The sequence below is a fragment of the Achroia grisella genome, unplaced genomic scaffold (genome assembly GCF_030625045.1).
Source record: "Achroia grisella isolate CSIRO2021 unplaced genomic scaffold, CSIRO_AGI_Agris_v1 utg544, whole genome shotgun sequence".
NCBI classification, from domain to species: domain Eukaryota; kingdom Metazoa; phylum Arthropoda; class Insecta; order Lepidoptera; family Pyralidae; genus Achroia; species Achroia grisella.
This window is the reverse complement of record NW_026712929.1, coordinates 4499910-4525246: the sequence shown is the minus strand read 5'-3', so window position 1 is coordinate 4525246 and position 25337 is coordinate 4499910. Positions and strand designations below refer to the sequence as shown.

The window sequence follows — 25337 nt, the reverse complement described above, 5'->3', positions numbered from 1 at the left end:
TTTAACATTCTCCTTAATCAATTCGATAAATAACCCACACCTATATGAATAACTTCATTGGTCTCGGAGAGACATCTAACCTAACGTACTTTGCGACTTACTGGTTTAACTGGTCGTCATTCTATTCCCCTCACTGGTCATAACATTCAAAACACCACAATACCTACACAAATGTTTAACATACATCGACATTACCAATGATTAATAACCCAACAATAGCCATCGCTGAATCTTAAACGAGACCTTTCCCCTTAAAATGTACATTAATATAATAATTATTCTAAACAATTTACGCTATATCGTATGCCAAAAGGCGATCAGAAAATATCCAATGATTGATAGTTTCATCATCTTTGAAATCAATTCGCAAACATTATGCTAAAATCGTAAACATGCTCTGAAATATATCGTGGTTTCTAGAGAGTCGTAGTCTAATCGTTTAATCTTCCTCGGTACAAGGAGTATCGACAAGAAGTGGTTTAGCGGCCGGTGTGTGCTGCGCCGGCTGCGATGGGAGAGCATTGGGAGAGGGCTGGGCTGGAGTGCCAGTGGTGGCGGAGACTGCAGCGGACGCATTAGCGGTGGCGGTCGCATGGGCGGTGGCGGCGTACAGAGCGAGAGCGTGCTGCAATTGCAGCAGCTGATGGTGTGGATCGAGGGGGGCGGGTGCGCGGTGGCCGCTCTGGTGTGGCGTTCTCACCACATACCGACCATCAGCAAAGCGGCGCACGTTGGGCGGCGCGTGGTTATGAGCGTAACGCGAACGTACTATGCGCTCGTGACCTTCGGGACCCTCGGTGTTGACGTCAGCGAGACAGCGCGAGGTGAGCCGCGACGAACAGTACCACTGTTTACGTCCATGTGCCAAGTTGTTCTTCAAACGAAATGTATACCCGCGATGCAGGAGCAGTCTACCTTTACCCGCACGGATGAAACGAGCTGAAATAAAAAGTCACCGTTAAAACCAAGTTCATAGATACTCTCTCATTTTATAAAAAAAACAGCTCAAGTCAATGATCTTAAATCCTTTAACTAAAGCTGTCTTTGTATTACAATTAACATGCAAATAACAGATATCTATTTTAGGAACCTATATAAGGTACAAAAATCTAGGGAGAAATCATGACAATGAAAATACAAAAAACAGTTTGGTAGACAATTTAATGAATGGATTAAGAGAATCAAATGATACGCAATCAGGTTAAGTTTTTTTATTGAGCACAATTACACATACACGACTCATCGTTTCAAGATCCAAATTATCTAATAGGAAGATAATGTACAGGCTTGTAATAAATATAATAATAATCAAATATTTTCTCTATGAGACAGGTAGTTCAAATGAGCAATTAAGTACATATTTGGCACATACATTGAACTAAACATTTGGCAACAGTTATTCAACAATGAGCACTCAATTATACTATACCTTGAATAAAATTCTAACAATTTACGAAAAATAAACGTAAAATTTATTATTTCGTTATAAAAAATGGTTAGAGACAATATTCAAGTATACTAATCTTATTTTTAATAATTATATTCTATATCAAATTTCGATTTATCTACTACAAAACAGAGTCGAATAATAAAAAAACTCTTAAGTATAATAGGAAAATCACAGTAACATTACAAAACAAAAAACTGTTCACATGCATAAAAATATTTTGACTATATCTCTTAACTATAGGAAGTTCATCATATAATTTATTATGCCATATTTACATTGGGTCAGTGACTGACATTTACTTAAGCGCCGAAAACTGACGTATATTGTTTACAGGGATATCTCACATGTCCTTCAAAAGGGACAGAGTTAAAAAAAATAACAAATAAGCTATCAGAGATTTTAGTAGCGATATGTAAAATAAGCCACTGAAAATTATGATTGTTATCTCGACTGACTTCTATTGTTAGATGGGGTCAGTTCCACTGACGCGGATGCACTGAGGTAATTATGTCCTCTAAGAATTTTTGCCACTCTGTGTCGAAACTTCACGAAACGACCTCATCGTTCCGAGAATGTAAGTACGATATGTGGCCACTGCCACGTTACTTCAGGATTCTTGAGCGTCCGTTTCTTCGGCTTCAAAGCAGCCCCAACAAAGAAGACTGTTTGTAGCACCTATTGTGTACAAGTGTTTGACGACGTATTCCACGTCAGTTAGTGACCCAAATGTAAATTGCGCATTCTAGAACCTACTGTGATTTCACGCCTACTACACAACTCACATTAATACAATATTTTGGCACTTAAATAAAATGAGATCATATTGACTGATCTACATGATTATGATTGTATTATCACAAAAAATCACATATACATAAAATATTACTAATTAAAATATTCGAGACTAGCATAAGAACTAAATGTATATGGCACAAATTCATAAATTTATCATTATATATAGGCAGGATAGGCTTTGTCAACTTATACATAGGGTTTTTTTAAATAATGGTAACATTTCCAACTTTATACATATAGTACAAAAACATTTGTTTTGTTTATAAACTTCCAATGTGACAAAACAATACATACAATACAGGAAGGTAGTATGCATCATCATCATCTTCATCTCAGGCCAGAAGACGTCCACTGCTGAACAAACGCCTCCTCCAAAGGTAGTATGTATTTAACCAAAATTATGTAATAATAAAAAAATAATTAAAACTCTGCAAACATATAACGTATATATGCGATCACAGATCAAGAAAAAAGTATAAACGAATCACTCCGACAATAAAGTGCTTATAATACACTCGCTCGCGCATATTTACACAAAAATTTAACACAAAAAACACAATATTATAATTTAGGAGCTGCAGTATCTCTATAACGTTATACTGCATTCATTGAATACTTACTTAAATTTGTAAGTCGATAGCATTTTGTCTATACTTTTTTATTACTCTGATATGCGACTGTACAACTTCTTTACACTGACTTTTGCAAGTTTCGATAATGATGAAGATATTAAGATTATTTTCTCAAAAATAGATATTCTGACATACTAGCAATAGACTCCCACATATGTAAACCTATAAACAAAAAATTTTTCTAACAAGGTAGTAAATATGAGTATGTAGAGAAAAGAAAATAAATGAAGGTTTTAAAATAAGCATTCCTACTCTCGTAATGCTTATCGAAATACATTCCAACACGTGTATTGCCCATCATTTGTCGCAAAATAAAACAAAACCAGACCCATATTGTTCTGACTAATAACGTACCACCCAAGCATTTGGGTCAAAATTGTGGAAGTCGAAACGCGGCATTCGCGGAAGCAGTAACGGCGTCGGCGGGGACGGCGCGAGACTGCTGGCATTTTCTAACTTGCTTTGCTTCCCGGCAGCAGTTCTGCGGCCGCACCTCGTGGTGTGATTGTGTTCGCCGACCAGCTTGTGCAGCGTGCCCTTCTGTGTGTAAGCTTTACACCCGCAGCCGCCCATCGTACACCGCCAGCGAACGACGCCAGAGCGCATCGTATGTGCGGCATAAAAGCTGCGCCCGCGCACCCAAAGCCGCGGCCGCCCGCCCGGCCCAACACACAGACGCACGTATTGCTCTACCGAAACAAACATCACATTAAAAAATTGCATTACAATTGTTAATTCGATTAATATCACACTGGCCACCAGCTACATGCAATACTAAAGCATATTTTGTTAAAACGGTTAATTATTATTAGAATTAATCACATTATTATTTTGGAACAGTAAATACATATATACATACACATTTTACATTCTAACGCAGAAACAATAATGTGGTTAGTACTTAACTTCACTTGACAATACGCAAAAATATATATTTATATATATAAATAAATTATATAAGATATTATACACCATTTGACTAGACGTAGTTAATATCAAGTTATTATTACAATTGATATTTAAGCTCTCTCTTAAACGCACATCTTACAACACAAATACAGTATCAGGAGAAGCGGATACTGAATTATAATTAAATATTCAATAATTTATTGCTAACGTTTCTAAGGATCATATAATTACAATTATTTGCTAACAAAATTATTAGCAATTCTATTAAAACCACATGTACGTGTAGAGAGTAGTTAAACCGTATGGTTAAACATACTGAGATCATGAGTATTGATAAGTACAATGCATTAGGTACAGTGACGTTTTTAACAATAAGAAATGCAGTTTGCTTATAGAAACAACTACATAGATATTTGTGCAAATTGCCCTAGCAATAAATAAGTATAAATCTAATTACCATAATACAAACATTGACTAGATCAGTTCCAAACCCATACCATCATTAGTACATTGAACATGCCCCATACATTATCAGATTTTTAATACAAACTTATTTCTTTATTTTTACAGTTGTTATCTCGCACCCTGTTAGTCTTTTTAGTTCACAACACGCGACCAACGCCAATAAATAATAGATACCGAAGTAGTACCTTGGTATATCCTTCCAATCATATGTACAGAATTGATTCTAAACGGTATATCAACCTAAGACAATGCAACAGTATGCACAAACTTGAACTTTCCAGAAATGTACTTGAAATATATGTTATATGAGAATTAATAAGGATAAGATTAAATTTTAATTACGGAGTTTTTTACAGCAGTTAAACAGAAATATACCTTTACTTTCTATTCTAATTAAGCGGCAAGACAGTAAGTTTAGTAAGAGAAGTTCACGATTAAATAATCCTAATATTGCTAGTCGCAATATTACTTGAGAGAAGTCTTACCAAGGCAGACCGTAATGTTGTCAGCGTTTGCACAGAGGTGTTCTGTTACGTCTATTTCTGCATACAATCAGGATAAGGCGGCACAACACCTTAACTCTCAGAAATAACAAAACATGAGAGATGCTACGAGTTCGCAGACCAACATGACGTTTCTGACACTATATATGTCTTAAGCGAGGGAGTGTCACTTTGCAGCAATTTTCTGCCAGCTTACAGCTTTCTTTTCAAGTAACATTTAAGTTCAAGTTCATGAGTGACCACTGATTTAGTAATTGGTAGATATTACCGTTATCACTAACTATGTATAACAATAATTATACGTTAGTTAATTAACAACATTGCATTTGAAAAATTGGGCTAATTATTGGTATCGGTCGTAAGCAAGACATTAATTAAATGAAATAAGCGATGATTACTCGTCGAGCATAGCCTTCGCTTGGGCGGCCAGCGCGGCTTGCGCTAAGGCGCGCTGAGCGGCAGATGTAGTGGTAGCGGTAGTAGCCGCGGTGACGGTGGAAGCGGCAATCGCCGGCGGCAACACCGCGGGGGGCTCGTGAGAATGCACGTTACTTAGCGCGAAGATACGATCGTGCAAAGTGTGCGCATAGGCGCGACACGTCCGCCGCGTACACCGCCACCGCACCTTATTCTTCTCTGGGAACACCTTCTCAGCGTAAAAGGAGAACCCACCGAGTCTCATATGTCGCCTGCCTCTATTCGATATCACGAACTCCACTGTAAAACACCACCACCGTCACTATATATGTTATAACCAAATTCCAGACTGGTAATGCTCATGCTGGTACTTAAGCGTTATAAAATGGTGTAAACCGCAATCGCATGCTTTTAAGTGAAACAAAACAGATTATATATTTTTTTTATTTATTTGGTAGATGTAATAGTCTCGATTAAACTTTCTATTTGCGTGTGTTCGTTTACATGAGGTGTGTGGGGCGCATGATTATGAACCGCCATACGGGCTAGCAGGCGGCCCTCGAAGGTAAGCGCTCGAGCCGGACAACCCTGGGTCCGACGGCGACACGACCAGTAGACGCGATGACCGCGACGCTTCCGAGCCACATACCCATAACCCTCCACTAAAAGGGCCGGAGCTCCTCTCCTCGTGACTGTGTAACGCACCTCCACCGCCGCACCTGTTCCATCAAACTCATTGGAAACATTATAATCCATACACATACTTTTGAACCCAGAACAATAAAACTCATTGATTAAAATTCATTATTTTATTTCGCATTACAATAAAAGTTCTTATCGCTATTTGATCACAATCTTTTATGTAACTACAGTCATTTTTGTGATTACCTATTACAATTTGATAAAATGAAACTAGAAGAATCTTTAGTAGGTTCAACTAAATAACTAAATGGAATTATAAAACTAAAAAAGTAAGGAATAAGAAACTTTGACTCACGTCCACGTCAATTACTTACAATGCTATAATAAAATTAATATCATTGTTGTGGTTCACCTTACGTAAATAACCTATATGAGTTAATTGGTAGGTACAATTCATGTCAATTTTATTCATTATAACTAAAGACAAACATAAATAAACGCGTATATTGAATACTTAAGCCAGTGGAATTTTCTAATATAAAACTCATATTTTTTCTATATTTTCCTAGTCAGCATGCTGAGCACAAATAAGATTATAACAACCTCACGAAGTAACTAAATAATTGTATACTTCGAATCAAATCTGCTTCGTGATATAACTTGACCAAAGTTTATTGTAGAAAAATAAATTAATGAAATTTCAAGAGACAGTCTTTTTTATTGAACAATCTCTATAGAAAAAAAACATGATTGAGGCATATAAGAAAACCACACAAAATATACAGCTAAAAAACAACTATTACCTATAGATTGAGGCAACTAAACAGAGGGGCAAGTGACTACTTCACCCAGTTCGTATTTACGAGTAATCTTTTGCAGGTGGTTATCGATGTGATTGTGCACAGGATTAGTTATTCTCAGTACGTTGTGTTTCGACGTAATTCTCGCACGACACCGTTTCCCATACTCCATACATCTCCAGAATGTTCTGCCACTCCGCACACTGTCTGTCACGAATATGTACGGTTCGTATATCAACTGTAGATGGCCGCTCTTCGTTTGAATGAAATGGAGTTCTCCTTTCACGTTGCTATTTATTGACCCTACAACTAAACAATAAGAGTCGAGTGAGCGTCATGACAAAATTAAATAGGCACCTACTATATACTATCTAAATATTATTTAAGATAAAAAAATTGATAGTGATACATGTAATAAAACAAGAATGTATTATTTTAAATCTTTATTATTTTATATTCTTCAGCATATCCACATTTTCCAAGGTACTATAACACAATAAGTGTTAAAATTATTATAATTATCAAATATATTAAATATTCAGCGTAAAAACTTAATTGCAACTACTTTACTATTTATATACATAGCAAAAATAAGGATAATGATATAAAACGATCAGACAATGTTGAATAAATTTGACTGGTAACCTGTGTGTTCAGTAGTTTCAAATAATCCAAATTCTATCACTTACTATTTTTTACCAAACTGTCGCGAACCCGATTTAGTACGTAAAGCTAAGAAAATCCAAAGGACTTCACATACATAGATTTTATATATATTTTGTAAGTAAAACACAATTTTCTTTACGAAATGTCACAAGGGGGTCAAGAATAAGTCTCTGTCCATGTTACAAAGGCTTTCTCGACCATTCTCTGCACCTATAAATTACCTGTTAATAGCACTGATATTGTATTCATAAGGACGATGTAATTAATGAGTAACAATATCTATTCATAAATTAAAATTATAATTAACTGAAACGAAACTGTAAGTGGAAGTCAGACTGACAAAAAATTCACAATAGGTATCTAATTTTTGCTCTACTTAAGACTGATGCATTCAATGTAAATCCTATTTTCTTATATTAGCATACGCAATGGCTTTTAAAATCATATCAATGTCTAGATTTAAAACAAGTTACTAATATGTTAATAACACAAAACACAAGGCTAAAAAAATGCAAAAGAAATTAATGATGTGAAAAGTTATATACATATATCATTTTATAACATATGTTACTAATTCTTTTGTTAAATTATACTTTAGATTTTTATGGGTCCAACGACTACGTTTATCAACTTTAAATCATCATGGCTGATTAGTATCATATGAGCAATTCAAATGATTTGGTGTTTAAATTTTGTATAATATGATATAAAAATTCAGTACTCAAAATCACCTTTCTCTGCTCAAAATACCATCAATAATTATGTCTAAATATTTACATTAAGTGTTACGGAGCATTCAAAATCGAACAATAAAATTAGAGAGCACACATAAGAGATAATCTGGCTAACGCACTGAATTCAGAAATGAAGCATTCTTATTATAAGTTCTATTAATTGTGCTGCCTAACAATATTAGAATTGATATTAATATTGAACTAACGTAACCCGCACAAGTTTCAGTGAAGTAGTGGGCTAATTAGAAGTCACTGCAATGTAGGCCAGGGTTGTCAAACACTTAGTCTCGTACGAATAAATAAATCTGTTATAATCGCGTAGATTAGCTCAATCTGACTCTATAAACTGGTACATCGCAGTATTCTGCCCGACTTTTGTAGCGCAAAATTTCGTACAAACTTGTAAGAAATGTACTCATACGTTTGACATCCCTGAAGGAGGCATATTTGTGCACCCACATGCCACCCCTTATGTAGGAATTACGTCTACGAAGTGGGTGTTACCATCGAGATTGTGGTTGTGTAAATGCCTTCTCGCTACTCTAGTAACTGGCGCTTTGAGGTACTTCATTATGTAGGCTTGAGTCTTGGAAAAAGGCATTTCCTTGATTTATTGGTCCATTGAAATGCCGTGCTTCGATAATGATCTAACTAAGAACGAACATACGCCTCATCGATTTATGACAAAATTGTTTTGTTTACATGCTCGCACCGATTTTAACCTGCTAAGTACTACAGGTTAGGCAGATCATAATTTATGTCAATCTATTAAAATCTGTAATCAAATCAATCAATCAATCAATCAAGACGTAATACCCATTTGTGTGAAATATACTAACTACTTTATCAGAATCCAATACATTTTTTATTACGGGTTATTTTTGTAATACAAAAGCAATGTGATAAGGTAAATAAGAAAATATCATTAAAGGTCACACAATCGTCTTAAATATACTACTTCTTTTAAAGGATGATTAAGGTGCCCTGTCCCAACAGCATAACGCCGGCGGAGAGTGTAATTGGATGAGAATGAAGTCAAATCAGTTAGCCCATCGAGGTGAATTTACTAAAAAAATATATTTTAAAAAATTTTTAAAAAAATATATATTTTTTTAATATATATTATTTATATAATGAGGAGGAGGAGGAGGGACCCCCCATTACTAATAATTTCCAACCCAACTATTGTTAAGTATAAAATTCAGCCAATAGACACCTTGCTGGCCTTCTGAGCTATATTTTAATATGAGGATGAGACATTGTATTGATAATGCTGAGTATTTTAATTAAGATCTTTACGTAACAAGAATCAACAAAACTATTATGTCAATATTACTCAGATATCGCAAATACTTGCAAGCTTTGGAGTGCATATGAAGCTCACGTATTAGGCAGGCAGGCAGAGGTAAAACGATTAAAATTGCTGAAATCTAATGTTATGATCATATTACAAGCCATCAGCAATCAGCTGTCAAATAATTTATAAGCATGTTCTACTATAATTATAATGAAATATACAATATATGAATTCATAAAAATCCTAATGACAACTGAAAAAGATTCATTGCAATTAATTTTGATTATTAGAATTCTACTGAGTTTATGAAGTTAGTATAATTAATAATTATTATCTGCAGATATATATGTACATATCATTATTTTATAAATATTTTATTTTCATATATCTTACAACTACTAGCTTAACACTCTAGTTTGTAGGAGTTTCTTACTAGTTTTTTTAATTTATAACAGTGGTGGGTTTTTTAATCAATTATTATGAAGACAAAAGTAGGCCTCTACTAGTTGTTATAAAATGACGTTATAGTTGTGGACCTGGATTTGATGTTGTATACCTTTAAATGGAATTAATTCCAGAAACATAGATACACACACATATGAATATGAATACCACACCCTCATTTAGAATATTAGTTTTGCGTATTATCACAGATAACATAATATTACATACAGATACCCCATCCCATACAAGAAAATGGTTCCTTCCTAACTCGGGCTATTCTTCGGGCTATTTTATTTCGCCACCGTAGCCGCTAGATGTCGCTAGATCTGAAGCAGTTCGGATTACTAGTGGGTGCTTAGTAACAAAGCATGAAAATAGATGGCAGTGAATTCAGTCTACATGACATCTGTTTTGCAAAGATATGTATATAATAGATATGTAGGTAACTGTATCGTGTACCTCATTAGGGACGATTCAAGATTCAATGTAAATGTGTAGGTATAATATCGTTAGCCGACACTCTGCAGATATGGCTTATGTGCCAATGTATATATCTATTGTGTTATGGTTTATTTTACATTCCATGCCTATTTTTTTTGATATGTTGTAACGCGTCTGCGCTATACGTATAGCCTGATTTTGATACGTTTATACTCGTACGTATCAAAATCGGGCTATACGATTTTTTATTTCAATCGTTATATGTATGAGACTGATTTTAGCTACAATTAATTTACTGGTATATACCTCATGTATTCTACGATGCTTTTACCTAATGAGAATTCCGCTATATCTTATATATAAATTTTGTATCACAGTGTTAGTTGCCATATTTCTCCCACATTTTGATGAAATTTGATATGTATACTTCCCAGGTCTGAGGTAGGGTTGTTATCTATTTTTTATACCCCTAAGTCATAGGGGTGGCCTACCCCGAAAAAATATTTTTTTGTATTATGGACAATTTTTTATTTATTTATAATGTTACATTGAAAATACATACACGCCTAAATTTTCACCCGTCTTTCACAACCCCTATTTTTAATAGCGATATTCTTACAAATATTATAAATGCTAAAGTAACTCAGTCTGTCTGTTTGTCTCGCTTTCACGCCAAAACTACTGAACTGATTTAATTGAAATTTGGTAGACAGATAATGTAGACCCTGAGAAAGGCTACTTTTTAATGCGAAAAAGTATTGAAAGGGGAAATGAAAGGCTATATGAGGATATCGTAATTTTTAAAGTCAGATCTTGTAAGATTAAGTGAACAGGGTCGGTCTAGGTTTTTCATTATTAGAAATGTGTAACGGGGTAACACGTTATTTAGTGCGAAATTGTGTATATTACAATAAAATTTAACGAGAAAATATTATAATGATATCACTGGGACACTCATTGCCTTACTACTATATCGTCCGTTAGTCGCGAACTTTCTGGAAACACGAGAGGCGCTATCCTATTGGTCGGTCGGCGCGGTTACCGCGCGTAGATGAGTAGATGAAGTACTTAGACGAGTCTCACGGCGCCGCAGCGTAAGTACTTACTATACATACGTAGTATACATATGGGTATTACAAATTTTTTTATTACTAGTAATATTACTCTGTTATCTAAGCAAGTAATGTGTGCTTATTTTGAACTTGATAACATTCTGAATTACTCGTATATCTTTCAATATCTTTAGCGGTATAAACCAGGTTATGTACTACTACTAGTATTGTTAGTGAGGGATAAAGTTGATGAACAAAAATAAAACAATATTCGTATTAAAAATATATTCATCTAATATTTTTGGCATTATTTTTAAGTTTCTTCCAAATATAAGGGGTCTGACATGGGGTGTTATGTACCTACATTAAAAAATACTTTTTGAAATGTATGAAAGAAACGTATTGTATGAAATTTTTGAAATGTGTGAAATGTATGCACCTACATTAAAAGATAATTTTTGAAATGTATGAAAGAATTGTATTGTATGAAATTTTTGAAATGTATGAAATGTAAGGACCTACATTAAAAGATAATTTTTGACATGTATGAAATGTATGAAAGAAATGTATGTACCTACATTAAAATATAATTTTTGAAATGTATGAGATGTATGAAAGAAATGTATGTACCTACATTAAAATATAATTTTTGAAATGTATGAGATGTATGAAAACAATGTATGTACCTACATAAAAAGTTCATTTTTGAAATGTATGAAATGTATGAAAGAAATGTATGTACCTACATTAAAAGATAATTTTTGACATGTATGAAATGTATGAAAGAAATGTATGTACCTACATTAAAAGATAATTTTTGACATGTATGAAATGTATGAAAGAAATGTATGTACCTACATTAAAATATAATTTTTGAAATGTATGAAAGTAATGTATGTACCTACATTAAAATATAATTTTTGAAATGTATGTAATGCATGAAAGAAATGTATGTACCTACATAAAAAGTTCATTTTTGAAATGTATGAAATGTATGTACATTAAAATATAATTTTTGAAATGTATGAGATGTATGAAAACAATGTATGTACCTACATAAAAAGTTCATTTTTGAAATGTATGAAATGTATGAAATAAATGTATGTACCTACATTAAAAGATATTTTTGACATGTATGAAATGTATGAAAGAAATGTATGTACCTACATTAAAAGATAATTTTTGACATGTATGAAATGTATGAAAGAAATGTTTGTACCTACATTAAAATATAATTTTTGAAATGTATGCACCGTACAATAACAATACACGTTAAACATCATACCACAGAGTCATACGCAAGTTAAAAACAAACTGCTATGATATTAATGAGAAAGGAAAATAAACTTTATGGTATTCGAGTTAGGGTCGATTTCTCTCTTTTTTTTAAAACTATTTTAATCTTACCAGTTGCCAGTATTCGAAGACAGCTACGATTCGTACTCGATATTTTAAATTATTATGTAATCGATTTTTCAGTAAAAATGTAAATAACCAACGACACTAATAATGTACTACTATATTCCGTTCTTTGAAACGGAATACTGCTATACTTAATACAAAATAATGAAAATTTACTGTTCACAACGACTCATTAGAGCATCATCGAATAATGCGCTGTAATAAAATCCTGTTATCGATTATTAAAAAAAATCGATAATACATGTATTTATTTTTAATATGACAACACTTCATACATAAGTATTATTGGAAATAGTATTATTTGCTTGTTCGGCTATTTTTAATTTACTTAAACTTTTTTTATATGTTTAATTTACAATAATAATATATTAAGTGCTTATTATTGGAAAATATAAAAAAGACATTTAATTAGGCCGATACAAATGACAACAATGCCATCTATGAAAGCATTTTGAAAACATTGAGCCCCGTATTAGCACTGATTAAAGTGTAATTAAGTACTGGAAAATAACAAAATGAGTAAATATATGAAAATTACTTTTCTAAACGCATTATTTCATTTTAACATGTATATATATTTTTTTAAAATGGATTAAACTATTTTGAAAACACAGTTTTGTTTTTTAAAACGTTTGCAAAACTATGAAGAATTCCATCGATACCAATCACGCCATCTATATGCAACTTTGAGCAATAATAATGGCTATTTCCTCATTGAGTGCCACTGGTATTATATTCTTTTATTATTATCTAGAATATTAGATCACATGACTGACAAGGACAACAAAGAAGTTCAAATTTCGGAATAAAGAAACAGGTATTCCAATAATGACTAATCATTTCCTTCAAGTTCAGAAAACATATCAATAAGTAAAACATTATACAAATAGATCTACTAAAAAATCATGGCCCAATGAAGTTTAATTGGTTAAGGGTGGACTGTAGAGTGCTGTGTTACATTTACTATCCAACTTTCGAAGAGTTTAACAGCATTCCAACAAGTGGCGAAAGGGATAGATAGTAAAGAAAAAGTTGCCAGTTGCTAGCAATATGGTACATTGCTAGCAATTCAATTGTTAGAAGTCAGGTTATTCTATACTCTGTATCCCCTGAAAACCATTGGCATTAATTCCTCAGTTAACCAGTATGGGCTACCTGACCTGATTGCATCCTCAATTCAGAATTCGATTCAAAATGAAGTAAAAGAATTTTAAAAATTACAAATACTAGCATTTTCCTGAGTTTATCTGCTGTTTTAAGGTAATTAACAGCCTATGTCCATTCATATTTAAACAGAAAAAGACAGACATACTTTTGCATAATCAAATACAGATGACATTACAGTGAAATAAAACCTTTATGTTTTATTGGATGAGGTGTTTTTGCAGAAGTCAAATTCACTACAACTGAACTAAGACTTAGAATGATTTCATTCTCTTCCAACAAGAGTTATCACTCATTAACTCAACTAGTAGAGGTACTATGGTATTCTATACCAGCTTCTGACTGTTATTCAATGTACATTCATATTATAAACTTGTTTCTCCTTTAAGTAAATGTGGTACCATCAGATAAAATTATAGGTTGAAGTATGACTAAGTAATGTTAACTACTTCTTACAATTGATACCCAATTTAACCAAAATACAATTACAATATAGGAAATAGAATCCTACAGTAGAAGCTAATAAACTCTTGATTAAATGAACTGGCCGCACAACTGCAGGATAGGGGGAGTCTAACCCAAAAGTATTGAAATCCAAGGACTATTTTTTGAGTTGAGAAATATTTATAGAAAATACCTGATTCTATGGATCACTTTCATACCTTGAATAATACAAAAATTACAGAAATGAAAGAGATATCAGATTAGATTTATTGTTTAAAAAATAAACAGATTGCAAATAAGTAGCATTGAAAAGAAAAATCAAATACATTTCATTACAACCATATATAATTATGAGGAATACTTTCAATTGGGGCAGGGAATATTAGTAGCAAAGTATTATATTAGATTGATCATGCATCTCTCAGAATCCATTGTGGTTAGTGTAAAAAGTTTTACACTCATATTATTATTATATTTCAGTGCTATTCCATTACTGCATATAATATACAGTCAGTGCAAGAAAGGGCATTCAATCATGATAAAAATATTAACTTTATAACTGTTTGTTACATTATGTATTCCATAACGTATGAGTTAACTCATTCATATATTAAAAACTAAATTATTGCCAGGACTTTGCTAGCTAACAAAGAACTAGGCCTCAGTTTGATCTGGATATACAGTTTTTCATTCCAAATATTTTGTTTATGGGTTATTTGAAGTCAATTATTTGTATTAGCAAAATACTAGTATGTTGGGATTTAATAGGATAGGATTGCAGGAAAAGGGATTGTTAGTAATGTGAACTAATTACTCCATCGCTAAGAATGACTGGTAAGACCAGTAGACCTCCATGCAGTTGTACCTTCAAACTATCATGATAAATTCCTGCTGAATTTGTCACGATGGGCCAACTGACCTAACCTCATACTCATCTTATCATTCTCCACTGGTACCCCACCAGCATAAACTGTTAGCGCAAGCAGGTGCAATATTCCTTAATCATCCATAAAAAAATAGGACAGGATTCTTAGGAGGAGCAATTATTATTTGACACATCATTGACAGTCTCTGTGGTCTAGCGCACACCACCTGAGTTCTGAAGGTCACAGGTTTAATGCCTCGCATGGTACAAACATTTATGAGTATAAGTGCTTATATTCATCTGTGTGTGTTCTATGTATATTATGTATGCATTTACAAGAAACAATATTTAAGTATTTATATAAGTTGTCTAGTATCCATAACACAAGCGCAAGCAGAGCTTGTGTTATGGACACTATACAACTTGGGCCAACCATGGGACTATATGGCACTGTATGAATAGTCCAGGGTTATTTATTTTTTTAATCTTAAAACTTAATGTAAGGTCAACTTCCACATGTTTACATCTGGTTACCATTATCATTCATTCCTGCCTATTTAATCATAATGGGTTGTGTTGTAAAACAATAATGTGTTATTATTTTTGTTGCCACCCTGCCTGTCATAACTTTTTATCAAAATAGGATAAGAACCTATTTTGATAAAAAGTTACAACACAAAAATACACAGGGTACATAAATATAGTGTGTCAGTGTAAGGAATAATATGGTTATTCACATTAAAACATGATCCCTATGTGTAAATATACTTTAATCAAAAATAAGTTAACTGACCTGGGTTCATAGTCATCCTATCATGCTCCACTAATAGGCACCAGCATACTGTTTGTATAGCCACAAAACTATTATCACCCATTAAAAACATATAGATGTAAAATTTAAGCACATCTATAATCGTTTCATTTTCATAACATACAGGTCTTTCTACACATTTCTATAATATACAGGTCTAAGTAGTCCTAAAATTATGAAGTAGCTTTGAATAATAATATTTTCAATAAATGGAACAAAAAAATAGGTAAAGAGAAAAAAAATTCTAAATAATACAGACTACCAAAAATATAAATTGCAAATTTCAGTAAGCAGATCAAATTACCATTAGGATATGTCTAATTATTATTCGTAGGAGATAAAATTTATAATATAAAAAAATATATGAATTCGGGCAACTAGAGAAATATTAGCTATTTAAAAATTACCTTACCTGTCCCTAAACAATCAGAACCTGAACCTTTAAAAATTAAAGACCAAACACTATGTTACTGAAGTGATAGGAATCTTGTCACTGTTTCTATTACTGCATATGCTGTTTAACTTTTTAAGGATATGACATCTACTATAGTATCTTGTTCCCAAATTGTTACCATTTTAAAAGACCTTAACAAATTGAATCCCATAATACACATTTTCACAAGAACTATATGTATATAACGATACTAAATGCTATTTAACCTATATCTTATATCATAACATGATAGTTTGATGCTTAAAAACAAGTATGTGTCTACTTTAAGTTTTTAGGTTATGTTTACAAGCTATTTTGTGTAACGCGGATTTCATGCTTTTTCAGTTGTATTATATATATTATATCACTCATTTAAGTCTAGTATGCATAAAAGAACGCACCTTTCTTTACAGAAGAAGTATTTAAATTGTACGTAATACCTGGAACTCTCGATGACAACCTGCATTCATTTACATGTCGAGTAACTTTCCCCAATGTTGAGATCTGCACAGGATTGTAATACACATACCACAAGATTTCACCATTTGATTACACTATTTGTAACTATAAACACATCATTAATAACACATCCTTTAAGTATTATCACGTAAAACATTTGACGTAAACACGTTTAAAACTGAAATGGTTACACACACTAGAAACTTTGTTACTACGTAATATTCCATTATTGTAATACTAATATCGTAATTAATACCATGATATTTAAATTTAATTATTACATTAAAATATTTAGACAACAAAATTTTATTATTTCCCAAAATAGTAAACAATCTTTGAATGACACAATCGCAACCATAGATTTCACGGCGTGAAGACGGACGACCACAAATAACGGAATCGTATTCCTACTACACGCAGATTTTACTAAGTTGACATATAAGAGGAAATTCAGTATTCGAAATTAAGTGATTATAATATTTTTATAGACGATATACAGGATTTGTTTTATCAACTTACATGTCTAAAACTTAAAATAACGTAAAATATGTATTTAAACTAATAAAACGCGTGTATAAACACAATATGGTTGTCTGCGTACAATGAGGGCGCTACCATCGTGGCATTAGTTCCTTTTATTTTTTTGTATATAATTAATCGACAATTATTTTCTTATTCGTTTTACATTTCTAATTTTAATCTAATTTAAAGAGACAGATATAATTACATTTTAAAGATTTAGTTTTCAATAATATTATGATACTAACTTCTCTAGTCTGTAATTACATACTATGATGAAATTAACAAACAAAAGACAACTAATTTAGACAGTGAATACCATAAAAGAACTGAAAATTTAATCACACTATACCAATATTTAGCCAAATTATTTTTTGGTTCTATCATCTCCTGAACTCGTAGTGCCCTCTGTTATGTTGATTAATAGACTGTACGCAGATAATATTAAAATATGTTTAGATAGATGGCGATAACCATATAATTTCATTAAACCTCATGAAAAACTTGTTTGAAAATTCTATATACTGCTCATATAAAAATGTCAATAAAACATATCAGTTCGCTTTTAAATCACCATATAATGTATTTTAGGTGACACTTATTATACTACAAAGATTTTACTATGGATTTTGCTCTCCTGTAATTGTAAATTACTGTTCGACTATTTTTTTTTTTCACCATTTAAAAGATCCATTTGTCATAAGTACCAATAATATATACAGTTATGAATATATTATTAGCTATATAGCACAATTATATATATATATATAATTCTATATCATGACTAACAATAAGTCGAACGATTTCAACAGGAATGAAACCCACACTGCCCTCTCGTGAATGCTAACAGTAACATTGATTAGAATTATAACCACGTAATACATATTTCTTTACAATTCCAACTACATATATATGTTGTTTAAAAATGTCATCTGATAAAGTTAGTTTATAGTAAAAAAAACACCATATTTAGTTTTGGTTTTTAATTTACTTGCAAAATAGTCATCTACATTAAATAGCGATAACCGTTCTACATTCATTATATTAAATTAAATATAATTACATTCTTCTGGGCCTTATGTGACATATGAAACTGCTTATTTCAGAATATACATATTACTAGCTGTACCGGCAAACGTTGTCATATAAATTAATAATGCTATAAAAAAAAGGGGTTGGTGATAGAAGGGTAAAAATTTAGGGTATGTGTTTTTTAATGACAAAAAAATATAAATAAAAAAATTTACCCAAAAAATAAGTTAGGGGTGGACAACCCTTATCACTTAGGGGTATGAAAAATAGTAGCCGATTCTAAGACTAACTGAATATGCATATAAAATTTCATAAAAATCGGTCAAGCTTTTCAGAGGAGTATGGTAACTTGGTATGAAATATGTTATCTGTGATGGTAACTGGCATTGTGACATGAGAATATTATATATAAGATATAGCTGGCAGATCTGCGCAACTTACTCGGCATTACACTTTAATTTATTATTATATATATCGGCCAATTTATTTACATATAAATTTTAGACTTCGTTATTCTGATGTGTAAGCTATATTACTGTAATTCTTTCAGTGTGTAATATTAGTAAGATACTCGCCTGTCATGTTGCTGCGACAGCGAATTAGGATTAGGAAGCAACAAGTATTAATTACTGTAACTGTTATAATCGGTATATCTATATGCTATGCCTTAGTTTAGTGACATTCTGTAACGTAGTCGGCTACCAGTGTCGCCATCTAGTTTGACATTATAGATACCAAAAAGCCTTAACTCGTTGCTAATACGTTTGGGTTCTCTTTACAGTAACTCATGCTTTGCTTTTTACCAGTATTACCTAGAATTTCACTGCTAAATTTCTTCATTCTAACCAGAACTTGCCAGAAGCAGAGATAATGCAGAAATAGCACATATCAATATTTACCAATTTCATCAAATTATGGCATGGTAAAAACCAAGAGTTATCCTTTAGTACAGGGCAGAGATATACTTTGTAAACGTCTAAACCGATTCCAATGATTCAGTTTTATAAGCATAGGAATTGGGAATATATTGACCCTAGTCAAGTTTACCCCACACAAACACCAATAGATTAGGTGAATCATTGCGGTGTAAATGTAACATACCATTTTGAAGCAGTGTACAAGTACCTCTGCGACTGATATACCTTACTATGCACTTAATTGCATACAAGTTTAGATAATTCTATACATGTATAGGTAGTGTAGCAAGACAGTACAGATTACACTGGTTTCATACCAATGCCGAATCTAACATGTGCAATTAGTACTGAATAAATTACACCACGCATAAACTCTTGAACAGTTAATGGTCTATCCAAAATGTTTACACAGGTCAATGCGTCGCATAAGTAGCCTAATGAGTTTAGGTTTTGAAATCTTAGGTCTCGACAATCGAATACTCACCATTAGCGTACCACATGCTCATACCATACAAGTGGGACGTTCAATTAAAAATGCCAAGACCAGTTTCATTATCCTTGTAAACGCTAACAAGTTCTGCTTTGCATAAGCGCTTTTAACAGCGGTTATAAAAAGCAGTCTCCAAACGAAACCAAATACGGTCATGCTGTTAGCGTACGTACTCAAATCAAACCAATTTAGATTAGAATATGATGCAACCAGAAAACCATGTGCAATATTACTTACGTACTTCGTACCGAAACTGAAAACTTCAATATACCAAAACTTTACCATTACCTTACAAAACGTTTACCAATTACCTTTAAAAACCTTACCAACCAGAAAACCACAAGAAACCCAATAAAATAATGCTAAAAAATTGTAATCTTAAAGCATTATCTTATTTAAACCTGGAACAGGTAAAAATTTACTGTAGAAATAAATAGACTAAACTACAACTACTTAGGTCTAAACTTACAAATTTCATTTTCTACAACTAAATATGCACATGATCGATGTATCAAATGTTTTGGTTAAGATTGGGTAAAATAATAATGAAATAATATCGATCGTGTGCATAATATTCCAGTACGGTTCACTCATACACAGATGACGAACCGTACTTTTAAAGGGAATTGTAAACCTACCTTGTGCGTCGCCTACAGCTCCACCTTCACCAGATGCACCTGTTAAATTGCCATCACCTGTTGCCGAACCATCAAAGCCTGTTAAAAAAAGAAGTTATGGTCAGATTTGTGTAAAATGAAAGCTTATAATAATGCCTGAAAGAAAAATACTTACCAGTCATATCCATATTTGAGTCGTCTTCGCCGAAATTCGTTTCGTCATTATTAGCGCCATCTTCGTCGTCATCCCACATACTTTCATTAACAAATTCGGGTTCCATTTTGGGTGCCACAGCGTTATTTTCATCTTCGTCCGGTATCGTTACGAATTCTTCCTTCGCTGATCCAGACGGGCCGGCTTCTAAGGGGTCTACACATTTTCGTTTCGCAGGTCCACTTTGTGAGGATGACGAATTATTTGATGCTATTGATGGCCTATTTGGTCTCTTAATTGCTACTGGAGTTGAGGAGGGCTTAGAATCTAAATCAGTCTCTAACTTCATAACAGATTGCCTTTGTTGTGACGACCTCGGGCCTGGCCTCGACGTCGGCTTTGGTTTGGATGGCGTGGAACTTTCTTCATTTTGATTACCGGTTAAACCTTTCACTTGAAGTTGTTCCGCGGTACTAATAAACGAGGCTAATTCTTCTTGCTTAACATTAACTTCACCTTGGTACATAAACTGTAATAAGTCTCTTAACGCAGAATGACTAACATCTTTTAAAAATACTGAAACAAAAGAGTAAACATTAGAATGGCATTGTTTAAGTTTAACAGTTCATTTAGTATAGCATTTAATAAAAGTACTTACCTATAGGATGTTGAGTTGGGTTCATCTTGAACATTTCTTGAAAATAGGGAGAACATACTGATAAAACTAATTTGTGTGCCTGTAATAACCTGCCTTCGGCAGCCAACGTTACATCTACCAAATCTCCACGCGACAGCAGGCCATGAAAGCCTGCTGACATATTTGCGTGGAAATTGTTCCAACATAATGAGAATTGTTCGTCCGACGCCATGATGGCGGCGCCTCTACGAGGAACCTAAAAAATAAATTACATAGTTAATAAACAGTTAAGTGAAATAGTAAATGCAATTAAAATTTAAACATTAAGCAATATATACCTTATCCTAATAACTTTGTACTTTATAATTTCGATATTAGAAACATTTGAAAAAAAATATATATAATGTTTCTAAGCACTGCACACTGTCATTGTAACTCCCAAGTCTGTGCCGTTTGAGCGCTGTTCACGATATGATGACGCAAACGCGACGTTACAGTGGCGTCACACGTCTAGATATTGCCAGCTTTTTGCACGAAATTAGTTTTAATGATTTTATAATGAAAATACAATATTTAAATACAAAATATAAACAAATTTGTTAACTACTCTAAATTCCACACTAAAATATATATATATTGTTTTTAATAAAAGCTTCTACGAATTTTAAACCAATCGATTCAAAGCTCGCAAAACGTGGTGTCGAATTCCAGCTCCTCATGGTTGATATTTAACCGACTGCAAATGTGTAGTTATGTTTAGAATTACTTTAGTATTTGTAGCAGGTAAAACTATTCAATTGATGCAAAATTTAATGAAAACGTTTTGTTCTTGTTGATCATCATTTCGTGTTTTTATTTTTATGTTCGTTGTTTTATATAGGTTGTTTAACAATCGTTCATCTTACCCGTTAACGAGGCTAAATAACTATATTGTATCAAGTAATAGATGGTTTTTTAATAATCGAGCGCAGCGATGGTTGGCTCATCCGTCATACTCGTGAACGAGTGCTGCTTGTAGGGACTGGTCTGCTCTTATCACTACGACTGATTTAATCTTATTGTATATTTATATTTGACCCAAAAAATTAGTGCTGGTTGGTAGTTTGTATTCACAGGTTTCGACTTGTAAATGTAAACTTACAAGGATTATTTAAAAGAGCAACACACAAATGTCTTGCTCGTTATTCTTGTGATGAGACAGCTTTCCGAACGAGTGGTAGATAAAAAACAAATTGTTATGACTATTCAAAAGTGCTTAAATTAAGTTTATTTGAATAAATGATTTTCTATTCTATTCTAATAATAAAGACGTCTTAAGTTTATAATATACTGTTACTTTGATGTTTATTTAATATTACTTATTTCGTACATTCAACATCGATATCGTGTAATCAAAATATTAATTGTGTAATAGTTAATAAGCTATTAATAGTACACGGGTAAAATGTTAAACATTACAATATTATGTTATTAATAAAAGAACACTGGCGAAAATGTGTAAATAGTGCAAAATTAAAGAATTTTGTTATAGGAAAAAAGTAGTAACATAATGTTTATTTTTATAAAGTTGTACCAACTAAGTTCATATTAAATAAGTATATACTAAGTGAACAAACATTTTATGCTTTACAAAATGTAAATAATTATGTGAATAAAAAAATTGCATAATCGTTCATAAATATTATTCATTATTATGTACCAAATTTGTTATTAATTTTCATTACTACTAACGCTTTATATACATGCTCTTTAATTATTCTTCGAATCATAGTAAAAAATAAATTGTCGGCAATATAATTTAACAGAATTCATCACCTCAAAAAGCGTTGGAAACTGAATAGATAGCATTTCATAAAAATAAATAAGCATAGCATAAAAAAATAAAAATAAAAATAACATACATACAGTATTAAATTTTCACCCTTGGCTACTAAAAAATAGGGGTTGGTATACCACCAACCCCTATTTTTTAGTAGCCATTTTAATTTATATGACAAAACAACGTTTGCGGGGTCAGCTAGTGATACTAGGTAGGTAGGTACACCGAAAACTGGTGATAGGAACCTATTTATGATACGGGCCACTTTAACAATAAAGCAAAGCGAAACTTTGAAAATAAATTTACTATAAAAAAGACTAGTAACCTAACTACTATAACATTATCTTATCTGTGCTACTATTAACTAACGGTTCTATTCTTATATTTTAAACCATAGGCAATGACAATTTCAACCGTAGTCGAAGTAGAGTCCAATAATTTTCTATCTATTAAAATTTAGAAATAAATTTTAATATTATTATGCATATTTATGTTTTCTAGCGGTGTATATATTTTTAAGGTATTTATATCAACAAATATATTCTTAAAATAACAACATCTATAAGGATGTGATAAAAGTTTATATGAACTAAAATTAAATGTTTGATTTGTCTAAATAAATGTAAGTTATGAGTAACAGGGGCCGAGCTAGTAGTAACATAATGTTTGTTTTTATAAAGTTGTACCAACTAAGTTCATATTAAATAAGTATATACTAAGTGAACAAACATTTTATGCTTTACAAAATGTAAATAATCATGTGAATAAAAAAATTGCATAATCGTTCATAAATATTGTACATTATAATGTACCAAATTTGTTATTAATTTTCATTACTACTAACGCTTTATATACATGCTCTTTAATTATTCTTCGAATCATAGTAAAAAATAAATTGTCGGCAATATAATTTAACAGAATTCATCACCTCAAAAAGCGTTGGAAACTGAATAGATAGCATTTCGTCAAATATTGGTTGAAGCAGAGAATTTTGTGTTGTACAGTCATGGAATAGAGTTTCAAATAGCATAATTGACATTTGCACGATAATGTTGCTAGTGTATAATGATTTCTTCATTATAGTGGAAATAAAAGCTTATAGTGATCGTGGAAAATAAAAAATAAAAATCCTTTTCTAAGAAATTGATTTTTTTATTTTTGTTTTTGGGTATTACGTAGGCAATGTTTACTTTTAAAAAATTCTGGCATTTTTCGTTTTAATTAATATTCTTTGTAAAATGCGTAAGTAATTTAGAAATACTTTAGATAGGTACAACAATTAGTAAATAACTGTAACCGCGGCAATCGCAAAATTATCTCAATTTAATCAAGAATGTAAATCTTGTTTGTTATAGTTCTTTATATACCTATCTTGTTTGTAATAGTGTTTGTTTAACGAATTTCCTTCCCAACCGCCTAGAAGTTTTTGTGTGAGAGAGTAAACAACATCCTCATTTTATTTAGGTATAATCTTCGGTTTTTTCAATGATTAAATGAGGGGGAAATAGGGTTGGGGGATTAAGAGGATTGTTAGTAATAAGACCTAGTAGCCCTTTTTGCTAGGCATGTACCTATTGGCTCGTCCTCCACGAGGTCCGCCATGAAATCAATGATTATTGGTCATGTGGTCAATTACTGGTGAATTCGCGATGGGCTGACTTACCTTACCTCATGTTCGTCTTATCATCCTCCACTGGTGCCCCGCCAGCGTAATCCACCTAGATACCAACGTAACATACCTATATCTTCTAATATATAAAATTCGCATGTCACAGGTTTTGTGTTTATACTCCTCCGAAACGCCTTTGATGAAATGTTAGATTTATATTCAGTAGGTCTGAGAATAAGTTTATAACTAATTGTTATACCCCTAAGTGTTATGGGTGGCTCACTCCAAAAACATCTTTTTAATTTTTTAGACAAAATGTTTTATTTTTATTTTTTATTATGTGGCATCACATAATAAAAAAATAAAAATAAAAATAACATACATACAGTATTAAATTTTCACCCTTGGCTACTAAAAAATAGGGGTTGGTGGTATACCAACCCCTATTTTTTAATAGCCATTTCAATTTATATGACAAAACAACGTTTGCGGGGTCAGCTAGTGATACTAGGTAGGTAGGTACTTAAATAGCATACCGAAAACTGGTGATAGGAACCTATTTATGATACGGGCCACTTTAACAATAAAGCAAAGCGAAACTTTGAAAATAAATTTACTATAAAAAAAGACTAGTAACCTAACTACTATAACATTATCTTATCTGTGCTACTATTAACTAACGGTTCTATTCTTATATT

General features: G+C 32.3%; 1 protein-coding gene across 3 annotated transcripts in view; it reads right to left on the bottom strand.

The window, feature by feature from the left end:
- The window catches only part of LOC131847853 (zinc finger and BTB domain-containing protein 34-like), a 603887-nt gene extending 582202 nt beyond the window's left edge, over window positions 1-21685 (bottom strand). For all 3 annotated transcript variants that reach the window (XM_059197527.1, XM_059197528.1, XM_059197529.1), the window contains exons 1-4: window positions 21550-21685; window positions 21233-21467; window positions 20596-21150; window positions 20442-20519 (exon numbers count right to left, since the gene is read on the bottom strand). In XM_059197527.1, the coding sequence (XP_059053510.1) occupies window positions 20442-20519; window positions 20596-21150; window positions 21233-21443 (844 nt within the window). In that variant the 5' untranslated portion in view covers window positions 21444-21467; window positions 21550-21685. The remainder of the gene's footprint in view (window positions 1-20441; window positions 20520-20595; window positions 21151-21232; window positions 21468-21549) is intronic.
- Window positions 21686-25337: the final 3652 nt, after the last annotated feature.